This window comes from Leopardus geoffroyi, chromosome B2 (assembly GCF_018350155.1).
Source record: "Leopardus geoffroyi isolate Oge1 chromosome B2, O.geoffroyi_Oge1_pat1.0, whole genome shotgun sequence".
NCBI lineage: Eukaryota > Metazoa > Chordata > Mammalia > Carnivora > Felidae > Leopardus > Leopardus geoffroyi.
Genome location: NC_059332.1, coordinates 33,623,866 through 33,648,125, shown reverse-complemented (window position 1 = coordinate 33,648,125; position 24,260 = coordinate 33,623,866). Strand labels below are relative to the sequence as shown.

General features: G+C 43.2%; 2 protein-coding genes across 2 annotated transcripts in view; one reads left to right on the top strand and one right to left on the bottom strand.

Moving 5' to 3' along the window:
- The window catches only part of UHRF1BP1 (UHRF1 binding protein 1), a 72,753-nt gene extending 62,799 nt beyond the window's left edge, over positions 1 to 9,954 (bottom strand). Inside the window, 1 exon segment of the mRNA XM_045497960.1 lies at positions 9,604 to 9,954. Coding sequence (XP_045353916.1) covers positions 9,604 to 9,647 — 44 coding nt within the window. The 5' untranslated portion in view covers positions 9,648 to 9,954.
- Positions 9,955 to 12,711: 2,757 nt separating this feature from the next.
- LOC123608278 (keratin, type II cytoskeletal 8-like) lies at positions 12,712 to 15,402 on the top strand. The gene is given in 2 exon segments (XM_045497969.1): positions 12,712 to 13,931; positions 13,933 to 15,402. Coding segments are annotated over 2 exon segments (1,548 nt in total). The 5' UTR covers positions 12,712 to 13,652; the 3' UTR covers positions 15,202 to 15,402.
- Positions 15,403 to 24,260: the final 8,858 nt, after the last annotated feature.

Below are 24,260 nucleotides of genomic sequence, written 5' to 3'. Positions count from 1 at the left end.
ACACACACATGCCACAAACAGCTGCCCAGACCCCTGCTCCTCCCCCACTGCCATGGAAACCATTTTTGGAAAATAAAAAACAAATTGGGAACTTTTAAGAGTATTTGTGGATTCAAAAGCTATGAAAGTAAGAGGAACTTAGGGAAGCTGACCCTGTGGGACATTTTCTGAATTAGAATTGGTCTAACTAGAGTAGCATTCCTTCTCCAAAATATGTTCTCTACATTCACCCCTCACTTAGCTGAAATCACATATCCTAAAGAACTGGGAATTTTGGTGCGAAAGTGAGAGGAGGAAGGCATGCAGGCTTGGGAGGGAGGTATGGTAGTGGAGGGCTGAGGGCAGAATTAGAGCAATGGGGTGCATGAGGAGGTGGGAAAGAGACATCAAGAGAAGAGAGAGCGTATCAAGAGCAAACTTCAGCTGTTTCAGAATTTAGTCTAAGTTAGCGATTCTCAACCCTGACAGACTCAATTCCATGAGTGGCACTGCCAAGAGTGACAACATTTTCTAAAATAATGACAAACACTTGGTAAAGTTTGAAACAATCTTCCCGGAGTACCTGGGTGGCTCAGTCTGTTAAGCATCCAACTTTGGCTCAGGTCATGATCTCACGGTTCGTGAGTTTGAGTCCTGCATCAGGCTCTGTGCTAACTGCTTCGGATTCTGTGTCTCCCTCTCTCTCTGCCCCTCCCCAGCTCATGCTGTGTCTCTCTTTTTCTCTCAAAAGTGAATAAACATCAAAAAAAAAAAAAAATCTCCCCCCATGGTAGGTGCAATCTAGAACATTCACTGTAGTTTAAAGTTGTACAATATTTTGTGTTTATTACAACAGAGTTAGACTCTATGTTTATATAAACGGGCAACTCACCTATGTAAACGTCTAACAAATACTCAAAATTCAAAAGGACAAAGGACAATGCTTCTTTGTGTGACATTATTCTGCATGATCTCAGCAACTCTAGCCCGCTAAATGCTGGTCACACTCCTAAATCACAACCATAAAAAGTCCTTGCTGCGATCTCAATGACCTAAAAGATTTTACTCCAAGCATTGGGAGAGAAAAAACTTTTTTCTTCTATTTCATCTCCACTCCTCCTTCAAATGGTTCCTTAACAACCAAGACCCAAAACTCCCATCTACTGAGTTTATATGTAGTTAACCCACTATGGGTTTTGTGGGCTAACCTGAGAACCTATTCAACACTCAATACAATATTTCTACTAAACTACACACTCCAAATTCCAAACTTAGAAATAAAATTTGAGGGGCGCCTGGGTGGCTCAGTCGGTTAAGCGTCCGACTTCAGCCAGGTCACGATCTCGCGGTCTGTGAGTTCGAGCCCCGCGTCGGGCTCTGGGCTGATGGCTCAGAGCCTGGAGCCTGTTTCCGATTCTGTGTCTCCCTCTCTCTCTGCCCCTCCCCCGTTCATGCTCTGTCTCTCTCTGTCCCAAAAATAAATAAACGTTGAAAAAAAAAATTTAAAAAAAAAAAAAAGGAAATAAAATTTGAGAATATATCATTCCATAAGTCAGAGACTTACATATACTAACCTCTCACCATCAATGTTCCAATTTTTTTTTAATTTTTTTAATGTTCATTTATTTTTGAGAGGAAGACAGAGCATGAGTGGGGGAGGGGCAGAGAGAGAGAGGGAGACACAGAATCCAAAGCAGGCTCCAGGCTCAGAGCTGTCAGCACAGAGCCCAATGTGGGGCTCGAACCATGAACCGCAAGATCATGACCTGAGCCAAAGTCGGACGCTTAACTGACTGAGCCACCCAGGCACCCCTCTTTTTTTAAAGTTTATTTATTTATTTAACTATAAAGAAGAGACAGAGTGCACAAGCAGGGAGGGCCAGAGAGAGAAGAATAGAGAGAGAATCCCAAGCAGGCTCCACACTGACAGCACGGAGCTCAATACAGGGCTCAAACTCACAAACTGTGAGATCATGACCTGAGCCAAAACCAAGAGTCAAATACTTAACTGACTGAGACACCTAGATGCACCACCGTTCTAATTTTCTTAAACAACGGGCTAACATCCAAGCTACACATGACCAATGGACTGTACAGATTAAGTATATATGTAAAATGATCATTGCTGTAGGCACATAAAACAATGTCAATCCAACAAATATATATGATACATCTAGTCCTTATTTTCGTAGCAAGAAGGTACAAACTACATACCCTTTACCTAAATTCTAACCTATAATATTTTATACATGTTTTCTGCTTCACTATATAGATACTGATTGATTCTACTGCTTATAAATACTGGAAAATGTTCTACAGTATCTGATACTAATAAGTCAACATCAGTAGCAAGTACTTGCCTCATCACACAATGATAAAAGGTCTCTTAACAATACTGGATTTCCTTGACCCCTTGTCTCCCCCCACCACTATCCCTACTCCCCAAGTTTAAGGTTCCCTGAATTCTAGCCATGCATTCCCATTCCACACATCTTCTGCACCCACTCAAAGCATCTTCAAACTCTCTGGTTTTCTTTTTTTTTTTTTTAAATTTTTTTTTTCAAAGTTTTTATTTATTTTTGGGACAGAGAGAGACAGAGCATGAACGGGGGAGGGGCAGAGAGAGAGGGAGACACAGAATCGGAAACAGGCTCCAGGCTCTGAGCCATCAGCCCGCGGGGCTCGAACTCACGGACCGCGAGATCGTGACCTGGCTGAAGTCGGACGCTTAACCGACTGCGCCACCCAGGCGCCCCAAACTCTCTGGTTTTCAAGGCAGACAATGGACCACTATCCTTGCCATCAAGGAAGACACACTCCAGTGTGTGTAGAGAATTGAGCTGTGATGAAAAGAATCTTTTTTTCTTTCAATGATTAAAGCCATACTTACAGATTTATCATCCAACCAGGTTCTATATTAGGTGAGAGCTAAATGACCTCTGATTTTTTTCACTCTAAGAATACAATATATGATTGTGCTATGTTCTTAGATTATGTATAAGTAAATTCACTGGACCCAACTCCATGTATATATTTCTGCTATTTCATCCATGCTGAGGTCAAAATTTCTTCTTCATAGTATGCCTTGATATTAAAAACAACAACAACAAAAAAAAAAACCAAAAAGCGATAGACAGGAATAGCCCCTGTTCTCTCCTCTCCTTAAGCACTGATACAAAGAGCATCTGAAGCTGGATGTTTAACCAACTGAGCCACCCAGGTGCCCCCCAAATGTCTAATCCCTTAGATATGTTAGGCACAACCTTAAAGATGTTGGGCTCAGTCAGTCAAGCATCTGACTCTTGATTTCGGATCAGGTCAAGATCTCATGGTTTGTGGATTCAAGCCCCGAGCTAGTCTCTGAACTGACAGTGTTAGCTAAGCTCTGAACTGACTGCCTGGGATAGTCTCTCTTTCTCTCTCTCTGCCCCTGTCCTACTTGCATGCTCTCTCAAATAAACTTAAAAAAAAAAAAAGAAAGAAAATAAAGAAACTAATAGCAATCTCTCTTGAGATTGCTCAACTTCTAGATAAATAGTAATAGTCACTATTGAATACTTTTTCAGGACCAGGCATTTTTATAAATTACTTCTAATCCTCAAAACCACACTGTGCATTACTGTCTCCCATTTCACAGATAAGGAAACTGAGCTTCAAGAAGCTGAAAGACTTGCTGAACGCACAGCTTATAAGCAGCAGAGTCAAAATGTGCGGCCACTTTCTGGAATCCAAAGTCCTGGTTCTTTCTGCTACACTGATGTGCGTCTCAATCATTTTTTCAAAGCAGGTAATTTCATGATTTGTGAACCATACATTAAGCTATTATGTGTCAGATACATACAACCGTATGGCTTTGAAATTTTTATTACTTTTAAATGCTACATTTTAAGACACAAGACACCATTCCAAGTAAGAAATTTTATGGGGTGGAAGTTATAAATTACCCTAATTATTTTTATTTAACCTGCCTAATTTGAACATTTCTCCAAAAAGATCTTATGTTTTCGATGTTCTGACATTTGCTTGTGACTAAAATTTACAAATAGATCAGAATTTAAAAACTAAACAGAGGCAAATATAAAGTAGCCATCTGGTTTACCACAATGAAGTGTAAAAAAAAAAAAAAAAAAAAAAAAAAAAATTTCAAAACATATCCACCAAAATGGCTAAAATGAAAAAGACGAAAAATACCAAGTGTTGGCAAAGGTGCAGACCATCCAGAACTCTCAAACACTTCCAGTGGAAATGGAAATTGGTACAGCCACTTTGGAAAACTGTTTAAAAACATCTATTAAAATTTATCATATGCATATCCCACAACCCAGAAATTCTACTCTTATGCATATACCCAATAGATATGTGTACATTTGCTCACCAAAAGACATATACTAGAATGTTTCTACCAGCACTGTTCATTATAGCCCAAACTGGGAAGCTAACCAAATGTCCATCAATAGTAAAACATATCAATAAATTGAGGTATATTCACATAATAGAATGCCACACAGCAATGAAAAGGCAGAGTCTACAATTTGATTAATCTCACAAAATAACATTGAGCTAAAGAAATCAGACATAGAAGCATATATATTATATGATACCATTTATATAAAATACAAAAACAGGTAGAATCTATATTGTTAGAAATCGGGACAGTGGTTACTCCTTGGTAGAGATAATGACAGAAGACACAAGGAGGCTTCTTAGGTGCTGGTAATATTGTTTCTTCATATGGATGCTGATGACAAGAGTATACTCAATTTGAAATATTCAGAAGATGGGAAGCTTATAGTAGCCTAACAGTAAAGAGAATCAGAATGCCTACATTTGAATCTCAGTTCCATCACTTACTAGTTATGATTTTGGGCAAGTTCCTTAACCTCCCTGTGCCTCATTTTTTCATCTATAAAATAGGCCTAATAACTACCACATAGGGTTAGTCTGAGAATTACATCATCATAAGACTTGTAAAGTGCTTATTTATACAGTTGGTTATTATCATTATTTGTTAAGTGAAAAAAAAATGCTTTATTCTGAAGCAACACAAGAAAATGAAGAAGGGAAACAAAGACATATAAGATTTGACTATTACTAGAAAATGCACAGGGCACCTGACTGGCTCAGTTAGTTAAGTGTCTGACTCCTGATTTGGGCTCAGGTCATGATCTCACAGTCATGATTACTTTTTAATTTTTTTTTAATGTTTATTTTTGAGAGACAGAGAGACAGACAGAATATGAGTGGGGGAGGGGCAGAGAGAAAGGGAGACACAGAATCTGAAGCAGGCTCCAGGCTCTGAGCTGTTAGCACAGAACCCGACGTGGGGCTCAATCTCACGAACCGTGAGATCATGACCTGAGCCGAAGGCAGAGGCTTAACCGACTGAGCCACCCAGGCGTCCCACTCATCGTGATTACTTTTGTCTCAGCCATGTATCGGGCTCCACACTGGGTGTGGAGCCTGCTTAAGATTCTGTCACTCACCCTCTGCCCCTTTCCCACTTGCTCTGTGCACATGCGAAAAAGAAAAGAAAATGAACAAAATAATTATTTAGGAAATGAAGGCAATAATAAGTAAAGTTTAGTAAAAAGGGGCATGACCTGGAAGTTAAAACTACTCCTATAAATCTTCACCTAAACAGACCCTGGGCCAGCAGTCAGTTTCTCTGAGCCTGCAGCTCCCCACTGTCCACTGGGGGTTGGCCACAATGATCTCCTCAGGATGATGAGTAATAACAAGGGGAGGCACTGATCACAAACTAAGAGGGCTGAGCTCACAGTAGGGTCTCTTATTCTCCAAGAGGACTCTGAAATCTTGTATGCCTCTGGATTTCATTAATACTTGTTTTTAAAATACTTATCATGCCTATCAGCCATCTCTCTGTCACTCGGGGTCACATTTCTTGCAGCTATTTAGAGTAAATAATTAAGACTTCTGGTAGGTTTCTAAAAGAGCCAGTCAAGTGGCTTGCTGTCACCCATACTACGGAGGTATTCCTAACTTCTCTGGTCATGTTATAATAGCTACTCTTTATTAAACCCTACTTATATGCTGGGCCCTATAATAAATACTTTATCCCCAATCTTCAAAACAATGTGCTAGGTACTTAGTATTCTTCATTATTCTCATCTTTCACAGATAAGAAAACTAAGGCTCAGAAAGGCTGACCCATTCAAAAGGGCAGAGCTGGAAGGTGAATCAGGCTTCTCTGGCTCCAGAGTCCCATGCTCTTTCCACGAGCCACAGTCCCTTGACTTACTTGACAATCAATCACATTTCTTACAAAAGGACATTAGCTAAGGTGAGCTAAAACAAAAATAATCTAATTTAGTGAAAAATCAATTTTGGATTTTGTTTAATGATTACTTTTGTTTCTAAGTAAAGGTCTCCTCCTGGGTCAATTTAAATGAATACTGCACATTGAAACTATTTGTATTACACAGCAGTCATCCAAACCATAGGTTAAAGCCCTTAAAAGATATTTACATTTCTTCCCTGCTGAATCCCCAGTGACCAGATCAGGGCCAGGCCTAGAGCTGGCACTTAACAAAAACATCTTGATGACCACTTCTCTCAAATCTTGTTTACCAAAATACTCTACTGATAAGGAGGATGCATTCTAACAAAACACTTTAATATCTTATACTTCATGACCAAAATTAAACATGAGAGTCACTGAAATATCCTTCCTGCTGTTAAGACACTCTCCTCCAGGTCAAGTGGCACTGTCATCATCCACAAGTAATTATTAAACACCTACAAATATTTATTTAACATACTGAGGTAACTCAGTATACCTTCTCTTCTCTTTCTCCATGAGATATGGCAAGCCACAGAAGCTGTGGCTTCCCTCCAGGCAGGCCAGCCTCTGCAGGTATCATAGAGACCATACAAAGACACAAATGTCATACATGATTAGGCCAAAGGCCCAAGGAGTCTGATCTGTCCCTCAAATAGATCCATGTCCTACCACCTTTTCCTGGAGCCCTGATATTGCAAACCCAAATAACCTTCTCTTCCTCTTCCCTATCAACCACACAACACTGAGGAACCCAGAAATTTCTCCCAATGTCTGTCATACCTACTCCTACCTCATCTAAAAGAGATACTTTGTTCATCTCCAAGGATCCACTGAATAAGTCAGTGTATAGTATTAAATTTTTTCTTTAAAAACTTTATATTCATAGAGAGTACACAGAATATGTGTGCACTAAGCTGGATTCTATTCCATTACTTTACCTTCCATTGCAACTTGGGCAAGTTGCTTATCCTCTCTGGGCTTTAGTTTCCTCAGCCATAAAATGAGGAGAGTGAAACTAACTAGTCAGGGGTTATTCACCTAGTTCCAGGATCCCTTGAAAGATTCAGGCATGTGCTTTGGGGGTTAATAACTCTCCGCCAGAATTTATATAAAAATTACCTGTTTGCATATGTGTATTTTTCTGGAGAAGTCTATGGCTTATATCAAATTGTCACCCAAGTCATGGCCCCCAAAATAACTACAGCTCATGTTTAACTGAGCACTTACTATGTGCTAGGCACTGTGCTAAGTCTACATATATTTATTCATGTAACCTTCACAATAACCCTTTGAGTTAGATACTATTATTATCTTCATTTTACAGTTAAAGAAAGTAAACCAGAAAGAGTCTGGGCTCTTAAACACGAGGCTATGTTGGGTGAGATCATCTCTAAATCCTAAAATTCTGATTCTATGTTTATTTAAATGAATAGTTTTCCTTTAGTTAAATTTTCTGTACCACTTCACATTCATTAGTCCTACGTTTTTTTTTAATGTTTATTTTTGAGAGCGAGAGCGAGAGAGAGAGAGCACCAGTGGGGGAGGGGCAGAAAGAGAGGGAGACACAGGATTTGAAGCAGGCTCCAGGCTCTGAGCTGTCAGCACAGAGCCCGATGCGGAGCTCGAACTCATGAACTCATGTTCGAACTCATGAACCGCGAGATCATGACCTGAGCCAAAGTAGGACCCTCAACAGACTGAACCACCCAGTGCCCCTAGTCCTACCTTTTTTTTAAGTGACTCAGGACCCTGAGATCAAGAGTCAGAGCCTCTATCCATTGAGCCAGCCAGGTGCCCCCATTAGTCCTACTTTTAAATCTTTATACAGAACAACCAAACTCATGGAACACCCCAGATGAATGCTACCTGAAAAATAATATATTAGAAAACTAATCTGAGTAAAGGGTCCAAAGGCACTTTCCAGTCCCAGCCTCCAATCTGCTTTTACTTTTACAACATGGTGATTAACTAACAGATGTATCTGAATCTAATTACTAAAGTCTAAAATCAAAGAACAGTAAATAAGCCAGAGTATCAGCCAGAAAGGGGGATGCAGCGGCAGCAAAAGCTTCTCACCATACCACTCATCAATCCAGTGAAAAGACCAGGAAAGGTACATTGGTCCAAGTCCCCTGTGCCCCCTGTTGACTAGTGACACCCCCCTAATCCCACCTCCTGAAAACCACTGATCAGTGTGGACAAGGCTTGAATCAGTCTCCCCTTGAGATACGAAGGCTGGTTAAAAGTATTAAGGCATTCCCAAATCCTGCCTTGGAATAAGAAGCGAAAACTAAGTGAAAGGCTTCCAATTTTTGCGCATACCGGTTCTGACAACCTGCAACGGTAACACAGGAGTCAGCAGTTACCCAGTTACTGGAAACTGTTTTGCCGGACACCAGCCTTCCCACCCCCCCCCCCCAAATTACTGAGGGACATAACATTGCTTAATAAATGGCTGCAAAGAAGTGGACTTTGTTAGTTCATTTCACAGGCTGTCAAAAATCCTCCACATCTTAAAGGGAAGGTTGTTGAAACTTTATGCCCAACTCTCATCACCTTTATCCATTTAGTTTGTGTAATGAGAAGAGAAGCAAAGGAGGGAGAAAAGAGATCAAGGGAATGGCCCCGGGTGCAGGGATTATATCCTTTCCAGGGGTGATGCAACAGGGTCAGCCAAAGAAGTGGAGGAGCTGGGAGCTTCTAGGAAGGAAGAAACCAGTGTCGGAGTTGGAAATCCGAGCGGAAAATGGATTATGAAGGACTAGGGGTCACGGAGGAGGCCGTGAGGATAAAGGGTCTAGTCTGGACCTAGTACCAGGAAGGAGAGAGAGAGGAAGCGGTGGAAGGGTTGGTGGGGCCGGTAAGGAGGCGGGCAGAGGAACCAAAGGGGAGAGGAAAAGGCAGGGTCGGACAGGAAAGGGTGGCATCCCTGGGGGCCTCGGAGGGGACGGTCTGAGTGTCTGGGGGACGTGCAAGCGAGGACGGGGTGACCTGTTCGGCTGTGTGGGAATTGAGTGCGGGGGAGGCCGGCCAGGAGGGATACGGAGGCTGCGAGAGTGGAGGGGAGAGCCTGGAGTGCCCCCCGAGGGCAGGAGCGCCCAGCACTGGAGGGCCCAGGGCGAGGGAAGAAGAGTGGTGACAACGGTCGGGGCCAGCGGAGCGGGCCGGAGGCTGTCCAGCTCGAGTTGAGGCGAGGGCCGCCACGGAGTCCCGGCTCGGGCTGAAGAAAGGGAGACCGGCCCGAAGCAGGGGGCACGGGAGGAGGGTCGAAGGGGGTTAGGAAGGGCCCCGGGACGGCTGGGGGCCGGCGCTGGCGCTCTCACCGGGACAGGTGCTTCAGGATCTGCTTCTTAATGATCCCGGCCATGCCGGAGCCGCGGCCCGCGTGGAAGGCAGGCGGGCAGCTGTGGCCTCCTCAGTCGTGAAGAGGCGGCCCCTCAACTCTCCGCGGCGCGGGGACCGGATGCCGCCGCCACAGCCGCCGCCATGGCGCTTTCCCGCCCCTGCCCCGGCGCCGGGAGCTCCGCCACGATCCCACCCACCCGCGCGGCGCCGCGGTAGCCAGCGGGGAGCGACGCGAAGACCGCGCGCTGCTAGCCCGGCTCGCAGCGGCCGGAGGCGCGAGCTGCGAGAGGGGCGCGCGTGACGAGGGGCGGGGCTGGCGCGTGGTGAGGGGCGGGGCGAGCGCGCGCACGCGCAGCGACGGGTGGGAGAGCTAACTCCGTACTCTCTCTTTCTGCCCTGCGGTCAGCCACTGAAAGGTTTCGCCTCCGAACTATACAAGGTTCACACTCCGGCAATTGCTTTGAAACATAAGGGAAAAGACGGCATGTTTATAATTTTTGGCAGGAATTCGCCAGATAATTGCGCAGCCCTTGGCCCATTTCTCGTTCACTTCCTTCATACGGTCATTCTTTATTGGTTGAGCACCAACTAACGCCAGTCCAGGAATCGGACTGAGGAGTGACAAATAGTCTCAAGAACGTCACGGACCCTTAGAACCACCGCGGTCTGCTGCTTTGTGCTAAAGAACTGAGAAGGGGGCGCCGTGTCACCGTCTATCTTGGTGCTCCTCTTAATCTCTCCCTGGCTAACCAATAGGCAAATGTTTACCCAACACGTAAGGAACTGAAGCCCAGGAAAATAGTTGAAAAAGCTTGCCCACAGCCACAGCTACTTAGTGAGACTCAGGACTAGAACCCAAGTGTTCTTCCTCTCAATCTAGTTGCTATTTCCACTCTATTTCGTTCATGCATTTAAAAGTGTAACCCATATGCTGGGGGACACCTGTAGAACCGGTGGCAAAGATGAAAAGATGGCAGTTTTCTGGACTTAAATCGTAGAGCAAAAGCCTGGTAAAATACTCTCTGAGACAGGCTTATAGGAAATCTGGCCAGCTATTCATATTTGTGAATAGGTAATGTATGCACCTAATACGTGCACATAATACAATTGTTGCCTGATTCCAGAGATAGTTTAAGCACGGTCAACTATATAAATGTTAAATTTTTAAAATAACCAACAAAATTCGTGTATTCCTATGTGTACCTTGTAATAAGTTCAATTTTCCCTAGAAGTTCCCACAAATTACCTTTAAAAAAAAAGTTTATTCCTGAGAGAGACAGAGAGAACATGAGTGGGGAAGGGGCAGAAAGAGAGGGAGACTCAGAATCCGAAGCAGGCTCCAGGCTCTGAGCTGTCAGCAGAGTCCCATGCGGGGCTCCAACTCAGGAGCAGAGTGGTCAGACGCTCAACCGACTGAGCCACCCAGGTGCCCCCAAAATTACCTTTTTATTTTTTTTAACGTTTATTCATTTTTGAGGCAGAGAGAGACAGAGCATGAATGGGGGAAGATCAGAGAGAGAGGGAGACACAGAATACGAAACAGGCTCCAGGCTCCCAGCCGTCAGCACAGAGCCCGATGCGGGGCTCGAACTCACGGACAGCGAGATCATGACCTGAGCCGAAGTCGGACGCCCAACCGACTGAGCCACCCAGGCGCCCCCCAAAATTACCTTTTTAAAAAGGAAGCAAATAATCCTCAGCCTGGGTGCTCTACTACCCAAATCCCTCCAGCAGGACTGCACAGTCTATCATTATTTGTCCCTCTGCCCACCTCTCAACTGAAAACATTCCAGGAACCAATAGATCCTATGGAAGAAATTTCTTGCCAGGATTATTGACCATTATCACTCTCTCCCAATTCACCTGCCAGCTGTAGCGGCCTTGAGGCAATTTCTTGCATTTTGTACTTCTTTTCCTGGAGAACCCTAGCAGCTGATTGGATATCTGACATCAGCTATGTAAAACAAAGCCTCCCCAAGCTCAGAGACTCAGAATCCTTGTTGAACAATTCATCATGCCCGGTGAATGAATTGTTTTTGTTGAAAGGAAAAACTCATGCTCTAAAAAAAATATATGGCCCCTCTAGGGACAGTGGAATAGGAGAATTCATAGTCTAACAAATAATATTAATGTGTTCATCTTTTCCTGCAATGCTAAGAATGCAAAGCATATAAAAATAAAAGAGGGTACCCTGGTGGCTCAGTTGGTTAAGCAACCAACTCTTGGCTTTGGCTCGGGTCATGATCTTATGGTTGGTGAGATAAAGCCCCATGATGGGCTCTGCACTGACAGCGTGGAGCCTACTTAAGATTCTCTCTCTCTCTCTCTCTCTCTCTCTCTCTCTCTCTCTTCTCACTCTACCCCCTCCCACTCATGCTCGGTCTCACTCTCTCAAAATAAATAAACATTTAAAAATACTTTTAAAATAAAATATAAATAAATAAAAGGAACTTGGGCCCAATCCGTACTTTTTTTTAAAGTTAAACATTTTGAGATGATTGTATGTTAACTTTCAGTTGGAAGAAATAATGCAAAGATATTCCTGTATCCTTTACTCAGTTCCCCCAAGGGTAACATGTTGTAAAACTTCAGTATGATATCACAAACCAGAATATTGACATTAATACACTCCGTATACAGAGCATTTCTACTTTTCTGATATGAATGTCTTTCATTTCCTTTCCTTGACTTATAGAGCAGGCTACAATTCCTGGCACTTTGTTTAATAGGTCTGGTGATGTTACTAGATAGAGAACAGGTTCTGCTGCTTGCCACTCAATCAATACTTGGGAGGCAAGTGATCCCTGTGAAAGGAAAGGTTGCTTTATTCAGGAAGCCAGCAACCAGGGAAGATGGAAGGTTTTAAGGGAGTAGTCATGGGGGTGGGGCGCCTGAGTGGCTCAATCAGTTGAGCAAATGACTCTTGATTTTGGCTCTGGTTGTGATCTCACAGTCATGGGATCAAGCCCTGGATCAGACCTCACTCTGAGCGTGAAGCCTGCTTGGGATTCTCTCTCTTTCCCTCTGATTCTCTCTGCTGCTCATGCTCTGTCTCTCTTTCTCTAAAACAAGAAAGATGAAGGAGGAGGAGGGGGAGGGGGAGAAGAAGGAGAGGAAGTTGTTATGGGAAAAGGGAGGGGGGCTATGCGCAGGAGAAGCTGGTGTCCAGGCGGTTAGGTTTGTCCTTTGTCGACATGACCCTGAACAGATTTGCTGACACCAGTGGCGACTGTTTTTGAACGTAGTCAGATCTTATCTTCTGGGAAAGGTGGGTCCTTCACTGCTCAAGGCCAGTGGTCTTAAAATCTCAAGGAGACTATGTTAGTTCTGCTACAGACCATGGGAGTTTGGTCAGCAAGCAAGGAGTGCATAAGCTTGAAGCAAAGGGACCCTTAAGACCAGTTGGAATGCTGTTACAATGAAAGCACACATACTTTCTCTGTTCCCAGTCTTAGTAGGAAAGCATTCAGTCTTTCACCATTAAGTATAATGTTAACTGTAGATTTTTTGTGCATGCTCTTTATCAAGTTAAGGAAGTTCTCCTCTAGTCCTACTTTTCTGAGAGTTTTTATCAAGAATAAATGTTCAATTTTTTCAAATGTTTTTTTTTCTGCATTGAATGTTATATTCATATGATTTTTCTTTACCCTGTTAACATGGTGTATTACACTGATGGACTTTCAAATTCTGAACCAGCCTGCATCCCTAGAATAAACCTCATTTGGCCATGGTATATAATTACTTTCATAGATTGCTGAATTCTATTGTTAATATTTGCTTAAGAATTTGTGTATATTTCCTTGATGGCTAATGATGTTGAGCATCTTTTCATGGCTTAGAAGCCATTTGTATATCTTCTTTGGAGAAATATCTATTCAGATTCCTTTTAAATCAGGTTGTCTTTTTGTCATTGAGTTGCAATAGTTCTTTTTATATTCCAGATACAAATCCTTTGTCAGATATATTATTTGCAAAAAATTCTCCAATTCTGTGAGTCATCTTTTCATTTTCCTGATTGTGTCCTTTGATGCACAAAAAGTCTTTTTTAGACCCTAGAAGCAACTTCTCAGCTCTTTCTCGAACCTCAGTCAGGTTCAGCCTACTCGCCTCCACTCCAGCCTCCACCATGTCCAGCAGGGTGACCCAGAAGTCCTATAAGGTGTCCACCTCCGACCCCCGGGCCTTCAGCAGCCACCCCTTCACTAATGCACCTGATGCCCACATCAGCTCTGCCCTGTCCCAGGTGGGCAGGGGAAGCAGCTTCAGGGGTGGCCTGGGCAGCAGCATGAGTGTGATTGGGGGCTACAGAAGGGCTGGGGGGTATGGGGGGCATCACGGCTGTCTCAGTGAACCAGAGCCTGCTGAACCCCCTTAAGCTGGAGGTGGACCCCAACATCCAGGCTGTGTGCACCCAGGAGAAGGAACAGATTAAGAGCGTCATCAACAAGTTTGCCTCCTTCATCGACAAGGTGCAGCATCTGGAGCAGCAGAACAAGATTCTGGAGACCAAGTGGAGCCTCCTAGAGCAGCAGAACACTGCTCAGAGCAACATCGACAAGATGTTCGAGAGTTACATCAACAACCTTCAGCGGCAGCTGGACACCCTGGGCCAGGAGAAGCTGAAGCTGGAGGTGGAGGTTGGCAACATGCAGAGCCTGGTGGAGGACTTCAAGAATAAGTACGAGAAGGAGATCAAAGAATGTGCAAACATGGAGAATGAATTTGTCCTCACCAAGAAGGGTGTGGATGAAGCTTACATGAACAAGGTGGAGCTGGAGTCCCACTTGGAAGGGCTGACCAACGAGATCAACTTCTTAAGGCAGCTGTACTTCTGGGACATGTCTGTGGTGCTGTTCGTGGACAACAGCCACTCCCTGGACCTGGATGGCATCATCGTTGAGGTTAAGGCCCAGTACAAGGAAACTGCCAACCGCAGCCGGGCCGAGGCTGAGACCATGTACCAGATCAAGTATGAGGAGTTGCAGACATTGGCTGGGAAGCACGGGGATGACCTCCGTCACATGAAGACGGAGATTTCCAAGGTGAACCAGAACATCAGCCAACTCCATGCTGAGATCAAGGGCCTCAAAAACCAGAGGGCTTTCCTGGAAGCCACCATAGCTGATGCTGAGCAGCGTGGGGAGCTGGCCGTTAAGGATGCCCATGCTAAGGTGGCCGAGCTAGAAGCCTCCCTGAAGCAAGCCAAGCAGGACATGGCCCAGAAGCTGCAGGAGTACCAGGAGCTCATGAACATCAAGCTGGCTCTGAACATTGAGATCACCATCTGCCACAAGCTGCTAGAAGGTGAGGAGAGCAGGCTGGAGTCTAGGATGCAGACCATGAGTATCCACACTAAGACCACCAGCGGCTACTCAGGTGGGCTGGGCTCAGCCTATGGGAGCCTCACGAGCCCTGGTCTCCACTATGGCCTGAGTACCTTCCAGTCCAGCTTCGGTCCTGGCGGGGGCTCCACTTCCCTCAGCCGTGTCAGTTCCTCCAAGGCTGTGGTGGTATAGAAGATTGAGATCCGTGATGGGAAGCTGGCGTCCAAGTCGTCTGATGTCCTATCCAAGTGAACAACCAGCCTGCGGGGGGAAGGAGCCATGCAGGGGAGCGTCGGGAACAGGAGGCCCACCTAATACTCAGCCCATCCTCAGCCTATCCTTAGGGGAAGTCCACTGCCCTGGATACCCCTCTTGCCCATGCCCCCAACTAAAAGCCAATTCAAGTGTCTTTTCCCAAATAAAGCCTCAGATGGCTCTGCCAATCCCCCCCCTCAAAAAGTCTTTAGTTTGCTTGTTGTTGTTGTTGTTGTTGATTTACATAATCTCTACACCTAATATGGGCCTCGAACTCATGACCAGAGACCAAGAGTCGCACGCTCCACTGACTGAGCCAACCAGGCACCCCTGAAGCACAAAAATTTTTAATTTTGATGATATTGTTTCTTTCTTTCTTTTTTTTTCTTTTGTTGCTGTGCTTGTGGTGTTACATCTAAGGAATAGTTGTATAATCCAAGGTCAGGAAGATTTGCATCTATTTTTCTTCTAAAAGTTGTACAGTTTTAGCTCTGATATTTAGGAATTTTATCCATTTTGAGTTCATTTTTGTATGTGGTGCGATTAATGCGACCGACTTCGTTTACTTCTTATGTGGATATCCAGTTGTCTTAGCATCATTTGTTGAATAATCTTTCCCCGTTGGAATGTCTTGGTGAAAATCAATTGCTGATAAAAGTCACAATCCATTTCTGGATTCTCGATTCTTTCTATTCCATTCATCTGTATGTCCATCCTTACACCAATAGCACAGTGTCTTGATTAGTATAACTTTGTAAGAAGTTTTGAAATGAGGAATCTATAGTGTTTTTGTGTATTTAGAGCTTTTAGATGCATAGCTTTTAGTTGATTCTCTAGTTATTACATTATTTATATCACAGTCTTATCACAGTCTACTCTACTGTCAGTTACCAGTTCAAGTGAAGTGCAGAAATCCACCTCCCTTTAGGTCTCTTTTCCCTCCCATAGGTATAATTGCCTTAAATATTTTCTCTGTATACATTCGGAGCTACATTAATCAGCATCATAATTTTTGCTTTGATCATCCAACATAATTTAGAAAACTCAGGAAAAGTAGTCTATTATACTTACCCACAGTTCTGCTTACTGTGTTTCCTTCATTCTTGATGTTATGGGATTCATTCATTTATTGTTTCCTTTCTGTTTTGAGAACTTTTTAGCCATTCTTTTAAAGTAGGTCTGCTAGCAGTAAATTCTCTTAGTTTTCTTTCATCAGAGGACATCTTTATTTCCCATGTATTCCTGAAGCATATTTTTACTGGATATTGGATTCTGGGCTGACAGCTCTTTTCTTTCAGCTCTTGAAAACTATTCTGCCACTTCCCTCTGGTGTCCATTGTTTCTGATGAGACATCTGTCCTTCAAATTGTTTTCCCTCAAGAATAAGGTATCATTTTTCTCTGGCTGTTTTCAAACTTTTTGTCTTTAGTTTTCACCAGTTTGACTCTGACATAACTTGATGTGGATTTCTTTGAATTATCCTGATTGAAGGACACCTGGCTGGTTCAGTTGATGGAGCATGTGACTCTTAATCTTGGGGTCGTAAATTTGAGCCCTACTCTGGGCAGAGAGATTACTTAAAAATAAAATCTTGGGGGGGAAAAGTATATGAGTTATCCTGACTGAGGGTCATTCAATTTCTTGAATATATAGCTTTATGTCTCTTACAAATCTGGGATGTTTTCAACAATTATTTGTTCTAGTGCACTCTGGCTCTTTCCTTTTTTTCCTCCTGGGGCTCTGACAACATGAATATTGGACTTTTGTTATGTCCCACAGGTCCCTGAAGTTCTACCTTTTTTTTTTTTTTTTTTAAGTTTATTTTCTCTCTATTGTTCAGACTGGGTATTTTTACTGTTCTATGCTTGCGTTTACTGATTATTTCATGTTACTGATTGTTTGCTGTTAAGCCCATCCACTGAATTTTTTGTTTTTTGATTCCAAAATTTCAATTTGCTTCTTCTTCATGTCTTCTATTTCTTTGCTGAGACTTTCTATTTCTTCATTGGTTTTGAGCATGTTCATAGTTGCTCATCGAAGCATTTTTATGATAGCTGCTCTAAAATCTTGTCAAATAATTCTAGCCTCTCTGCCATCTTGGTATTGACATCTACTGATTACCTTTTTTAAATTCAATTTGAGATCTTCCTGATTCTTGGTATGATGAGTGATTTTAGATTGAAACCTGGACATTTTCATATTATAAGACTCTGGATCTTATTTAAACCTTCTGTTTTGCTGACTTTTTCTCACACTGGTCTGGCAAAATGGAGAGAGGCCCTCTTGCTACTGTCAGGTGAAGCTATATAGAAGTCCAGGTTGACAATCAGCCTCCTTGGACACACAAGGGAAGGGTTCCTCATTACTGCTAGGCTAAGATGGGCGTTCTGGCTCTCTAGTAGGGCTCAACGTATACTTCCCTAGCAGGGTGTAGCACACAGCCCCTCATAAGGGATCCACTGACATGGGGGTGTGTGCAGCCTCATGACCACTGGACATTGTTGAAAGTCCTTAAGGTCCTACCTAGGCCTCTTCTGCCATTACCTCTGTCAGGAAGGCTGGGTGCCTTGTTATTGACTGATGGGGGTGCTAATCTCAGCTCCTTATTTGGCCTTCTCTGATACCACCCCAGCAGGAGTTTGGGGAATTTCAATACAGCCTCACAAAGGTAGAAGAGTAAGTCCCCGCTTGGTCTTTGTGGCACAAGTAGGAATAGGGCCAGGGTTTTTTCTGTGGTGTTTGGCTGGAGTAAAGTGGTTATTGTCTAAAAGTTTTCTATCTTGCTGTCTCTTTTCTAGTCCTTTGGCCGTAGAAAGCAGGCTTTCCAGGGCACCTGGGTGGCTTAGTTGGTTAAGTATCCGACTTCGGTGCAGGACACGAGCTCTGGGTTTGTGAGTTCAAGCCCCACATTGGGCTCTGTACTGACAGCTCAGAGCCTGGAGCCTACTTTGGATTCTATATTTCCCTCTCTCTCTGCGCCTCCCTGCTCACACTCTCTCTGTCAAAAATATATATAAACATTTGAAAAACTTTTTTAAAAGAAAGCAAGCAGGCTTTTCTTGGGGTGTGCTTTGTCTATGACCTATCAGTATTTCTTGGTTGCTAGCTTCTTCTGCTCCCAAGTCTGGGATATATGAAGCAAAAAGAAAAATCCAGAGCTCATTATGTTGTTCCTTGGGTCCCAAAGTCTGCCTTCTTTCCACCTTTCAGTCTTCTTATGCTTGTTTTACACACACACACCGTGCACACACGCATACACACACATTCATTCTAGGGTTTTAGTTATACTTAGCAGTAGGATAGGGAAAAGTACATCTACTCCATCTTTCTGGAAGCCTAAGTCCAAACATTTTCTTTAATGTTTTTAACATTTTATTTTGAATTAGTTATAGATTCATAGGAAGTTGTGAAGATCATACAGAGAAGCCCTGAGTACCCTTCACCAGCTTTCCTGCAATGGTTACATCTTACATAACTACAATAAAACATAAAACCCAGGAAGTGGATAGAGGCATATCTCAGAGATATTGCAGGCTGAGTTTGGTTCCTTCCAGACCACCACAATAAAGCAAATATCACAATAAGACAAGTCAAATAAGTTTTTTGGTTTCTTACTACATGTAAGTTTATAGTATACTGTAGTCTATTAAGTGTGCAATAGCATTATGTCTGAAAAAAACAATGTATATACCTTTTTAAAAAAATACCTTACTGTGACAAATATCATATGACTTCACTCATATGAGGACTTTAAGCTACAAAACAGATAAACATAAGGGAAGGGAAGCAAAAATAATATAAAAACAAGGAGGGGGGCAAACATAAGAGACTCTTAAATATAGAGAACAACCAGAGGGTTGCTGGAGGGGTTGTGGGAGGGTGGATGGGCTAAATGGGTAAGGGACATTAAGGAATCTACTCCTGATATCACTGTTGCACTATATGCTAACTAACTTGGGTGTAAATTAAAAGATAATTAATTAAAAAAAACCTTACTGTGGGGCGCCTGGGTGGCTCAGTCGGTTAAGCGTTATGTCTCTTGATTTCAGCTCAGGTCATGATCTCATAGTTTATGAGATCGAGGCCTGCATCAGGCTCTGCGTGGATAACGGGATTCTCTCTCCCTCTTTCTGCCCGCCCCCCCCCCCCCCCCCGCGAGCACACATACACCCTCTCAAAATGAGTCATTTTTTTTTTTTAGTTTAATTTTTTATTTTTTAAAATTTACATCCAAATCCAACTTCCCAACTTGGACTCTTGGTTTCAGCTCAGGTCATGATCTCACTGTTCATGGGTTCAAGCCCCACGTTGGGCTCCATGCTGACAGCACAGAGCCTGCTTGGGGTTCTTTTTCTCTCCCTTTCTCTGTGCCCCTCCTCTGCTGTCTCTCTCAAAATAAGTAAACTTAAAAAAAAAAATGAGCACAATATTGATAGGTGTGTATAATTCCTCATTTAATCACATGGATAGACTTATATAACTACTACCACAATCAAGATACAGACTACTCGGTCACTATAAAAATCTCCCTCACGCTACCTTTTTACAGACATTTCCTACTCTCCTCACTCCCAACACATCCCTAACCCCTAGCAACCACTAATTTGTTCTTCATCTTGGTGATTTTGTCATCAATGGAAACATGCAGTATGTGACTTTTCAGAGTGGCTTTTTTCACTCAAGCATACTGCCCTTGAGATCCATCAAGTTGTTTTATCAGTAGTTTATTCCTTCTTATTACTGAGCAATATTCTACCCACCTATACCCAGAGAAGGATAAGAGTATGCAAACAAGGAAAGGTGATTTTATAGAGAACTCAAGAGCAAGAGTGTTGAGAAGCAGAGATGGGTTATCATTGCCTATTAGGATTCTCGAGAGTAGTTTTCTAGTTTGTGATAGCTATGACGTTTTTAAAACCACTTTACTGGGGTGCCTGGGTGGCTTGGTCGGTTAAGCGTCCGACTTCGGCTCAGGTCATATCTCACGGTCCATGAGTTCGAGCCCCACGTCGGGCTCTGTGCTGACAGCTCAGAGCCTGGAGCCTGTTTCAGATTCTGCGTCTCCCTCTCTCTCTGCCCCTCCCCTGTTCATGCTCTGTCTCTCTCTGTCTCAAAAATAAATAAACGTTAAAAAAAAAAAAAAAAGATAAAAAATAAAACCACTTTACTGAGGTATGATTGACATACAGAAAAGCACACAGTTTTTAAAGTTTTGACATATACACACACCAGTGACATCACCACCACAATCAAGGCAATGAACGCGTCCACCCCTCTCAACAGCTCTAGCTGTTCTGAGCCACACCGACTTCCCTGATGGTCCGGCAGTACTTTAAGTAGACTTCCACTTCAGAGTCTTTGTACTTGCTGTTTCCTCTACCTGGAAAGCTTATGCCCTAGACATCTCCATGGCTCCCCCAGCCCCCCACCCCTTCATGTCATCTCCGCAGCCACCCCTGATCTGGCACTCCCTATGTCTCCTACTTACTTTACAGCATGTATCATACAACAGTGTTGTTTCTTACTGTCTGACTTCTAGCAGGACAAATTCACCAATATTACTCTTCTCCTTGAGCATCTCTTTTTTTTTTTTTTTTTTTAATTTTTTTTTAACATTTTTATTTTTGAGACAGAGAGAGACAGAGCATGAGCAGGGGAGGGGCAGAGAGAGAGGGAGACACAGAATCCGAAGCAGGCTCCAGGCTCTGAGCTGTCGGCACAGAGCCCAACGTGGGACTCGAACTCACAGACCGCGAGATCGTGACCTGAGCCGAAGTCGGATGCTCAACCGACTGAGCCACCCAGGTGCCCCAAGCATCTCTTTTTTTTAATCAGTCAGGTTAGATTCACCCGCATGTAACAGAAAACTCAAAAAATGACAAGACTTCAACAAAAAGTATGTTTATATCCCTTTCATGTAAAAGAAGTCTGAGGTAGGCAGTTCAGGCAGCTCTTCAATCATTAGGGACCTAGACTCCTTCTATCTTGCTAACATCATCCTTAGTTGCCAGTTTGTGGTGCAAGATGTTGCTTACATTTCAAACAAACATCGTATGCACATTCCTATCAACAGGAAAGAAAAATGGTGGGAAAAACAGACATGTTCTCTCCTGCCATGTGGCCTCACCTAACTAAAAGCTATGGCAAATGTGCTATTCATTGCTGAAGGGCATTAGGGGTTCTAGGGGCGTCTAGGTGGCTCAGTTGGTTAAGCGGCTGACTTTAGCTCAGGTCAGATGGTGCTCCCAGGGTCATGGGATCAAGCCCCGGTTCAGGTTCTGCGCATATAGCACATAGCCTGCTCGGGATTCTCTCTCCCTCAATCTCTGCCCCGCCCCTGCTCGAACTCTCTCTCTCTCTCTCTCTCTCTCTCTCTCACTCTCAAATTAAATAAACTTTATTTTTTTTTCAATGTTTTTTATTTATTTTTGGGACAGAGAGAGACAGAGCATGAATGGGGGAGGGGCAGAGAGAGCGGGAGACACAGAATCGGAAACAGGCTCCAGGCTCCGAGCCATCAGCCCAGAGCCCGACGCGGGGCTCGAACTCACAGACCGCGAGATCGTGACCTGGCTGAAGTCGGACGCTTAACCGACTGCGCCACCCAGGCGCCCCCAAATTAAATAAACTTTAAAAACAATTACGGGTTCTGTGATTACAGACAGTAATAGATACTGGGGTGGGCAAGTAGTAATTCTGCCTGCCATTCTAGGCTCTATTACCTTACTCATCCTTTTGTCTCTCTCTACCTGTTTCACTGCACCAGCAGAGGCCTAAGAGATAAAAGGGATAAAAAGAGGAGAAATGTAGCATTTGAACATTGAGGTAAAATTCTTTGTCCTACCTTTTACTTCTTTATTCTTTCAACAACTAGCCCCCCTTTCCCCCGCCACCAAAGTTACTCGGATGCGGATGCGATGTGCAGGCAAAGAAAAGGGGAAAGTTTTAGACCTGTTTCTCAGTGTCACTGTGAAAGCTGAGTAAAAGTCCTTACAAAGAGATTTGAGATCTTGGCTTCCTATGCTGTGTTCAAAGTCTTATTATTAGATGAGCACTAAGTTAATGGGCTTTTCTTAAATGGCAGCTGAGGAAAGACACTTATTCAAAAAGAACACGTATGGAGAAATTGGAAAACACCTTGATGGGTCATCAAAATTATCATCACCGAGGGGCAGACGGACCCTGTGTGCCTGCCTACAGATGGAATATCCTAGGGTCAAGCTGAGGACATGTACCAGAATGTAATCCTGAGAAAACATCAGGCAAATCCAAAATGAGAAATGAGGAACATTGTATTAAACAAAAGGTGGTGAAATTCTCAGTGTCATAAAAGACAAAGGCTGAGAATTGTTCTAGATTAAAGGAGGCTAAGGAAATCTGACCAAAAAATAAAGTACATGATTCTAGAGAGGATCCTGTACAGGAAAGGGGAAAAAACTGTAAGGGCCATGTTGGATCAATGGACAAAAATGAAATATGGTGGGTAGATTAAATTATTGAGTAAAGTTTACATTTTTTTGAGCTTGGTAACTAAACCATGGTTGTGTAAGAAAATGTACTTATTCTTAGGAAATACATACTTAATATTTGTGGTAAGAGGCATGATACAAGCAACTTACTCTCAAATGGTTCAGGAAAAAAATATATACATGTATATACAAAGAGAGGGAGAGAGGGAGAAAACACGTACACAAATAATCAAACAAATCAAGTGAAATGCCAATAGCGGATACCCTGGTCAGAAGGTATCTAAGTGTTCTTTGTACAGTTCTTTTCTTGCCAACTTTTCTGTTAAGTCTGAAATCCCTCCCACCCCTAAAGAGTGAGGACAATAAGCAGCATGCAGATTACCTTAATCTTGCACCTGTCTAATGAACTGTTCTGGATGTTTTATTTGATTCTCTGCCAGAAAATCTAACGCTTAAGTTTTCAATTGGGAGGGAAAGAAATGACCCGTTAGATAACATTTATTCAGGACACTTCTGTCAGAAAAACCTCAGGCAGGCCAGGCTTTTTTCTTCTGTTCACCAAATGTATCCAGGAACCTAAAAGATACCATCTGACCGAAGCTACTTAATTGGGACACACACTTAATCACCACCGGACTTTTTCCATACAGGATGACCAAATTAGCCTGTGGCTCTATGCAAGGATCCCATTTCTCATGCAGCTGGGAATTAAGGGGACTGGCATTCTGACAAACCACTAAAGCCAAGGGAGTGGAAATGATGCTAGCTTAGACTTCAAATGCACTTCAGTGACTCTAGATCTCCCCACAGAAAAGGAAGAAAGTATGTTACCCCGCATCTACGCTAACTTCTTCAATTCTTGAGATATAGTGGCATTCTTGTTTGCACTATACAAATCTCACATCATAGTCAATTCATATTTTACAATTAAAACCAGATGTGTAAAGGCATAGATCAACAGCAGTAAATAAGTTTGGGTTCTTCACAGCCTCTTACAAAGGAAATGTCTTATGATCGTTAGCTGTAAGTTTGGCTTTTAAGAGGTTTTCTTAATGTTTATTTATTTTTGAGAGACAGAGAGAGAGAGGGAGAGAGCGAGAGAGAGAAAATGAGCAGAGGAGGGGCAGAGAAAGAGAGGCAGACAGAGAATCCGAAGCAAGCTCTGAGCTGTCAGCAGAGTCCAACGTGGGGCTGGAACCCACGAACCATGAGTTCATGACCGAGCCAAAGTCACACATTTAATCAACTGAGCCACCCAGGTGCCCCAGTTTGACTTTGAAGGAGTTAATAAAGACAAAAAGAAACTTCGAACTATTTATTCCTACTTGTGTTCATTGTAAAGTTTGTTAAACTTTTAATTCATCACACTGTTTTTCTAAAGCTATATAAAAACATGTTCTTCAAAGAAATGTTTTGGGGCCCCTTGTTAGTTCAGTCGGAGTGTGCAACTCTTGATCTCAGGCTGAGTTCAAGACTCAACACTGGGTGTGGAGATTACTTACAAATAAAAACTTGAAAGGAAGGAAGGAAGGAAGGAAGGAAGGAAGGAAGGAAGGAAGGAAGGAAGGAAGGAAGGGTGTTTCTAGA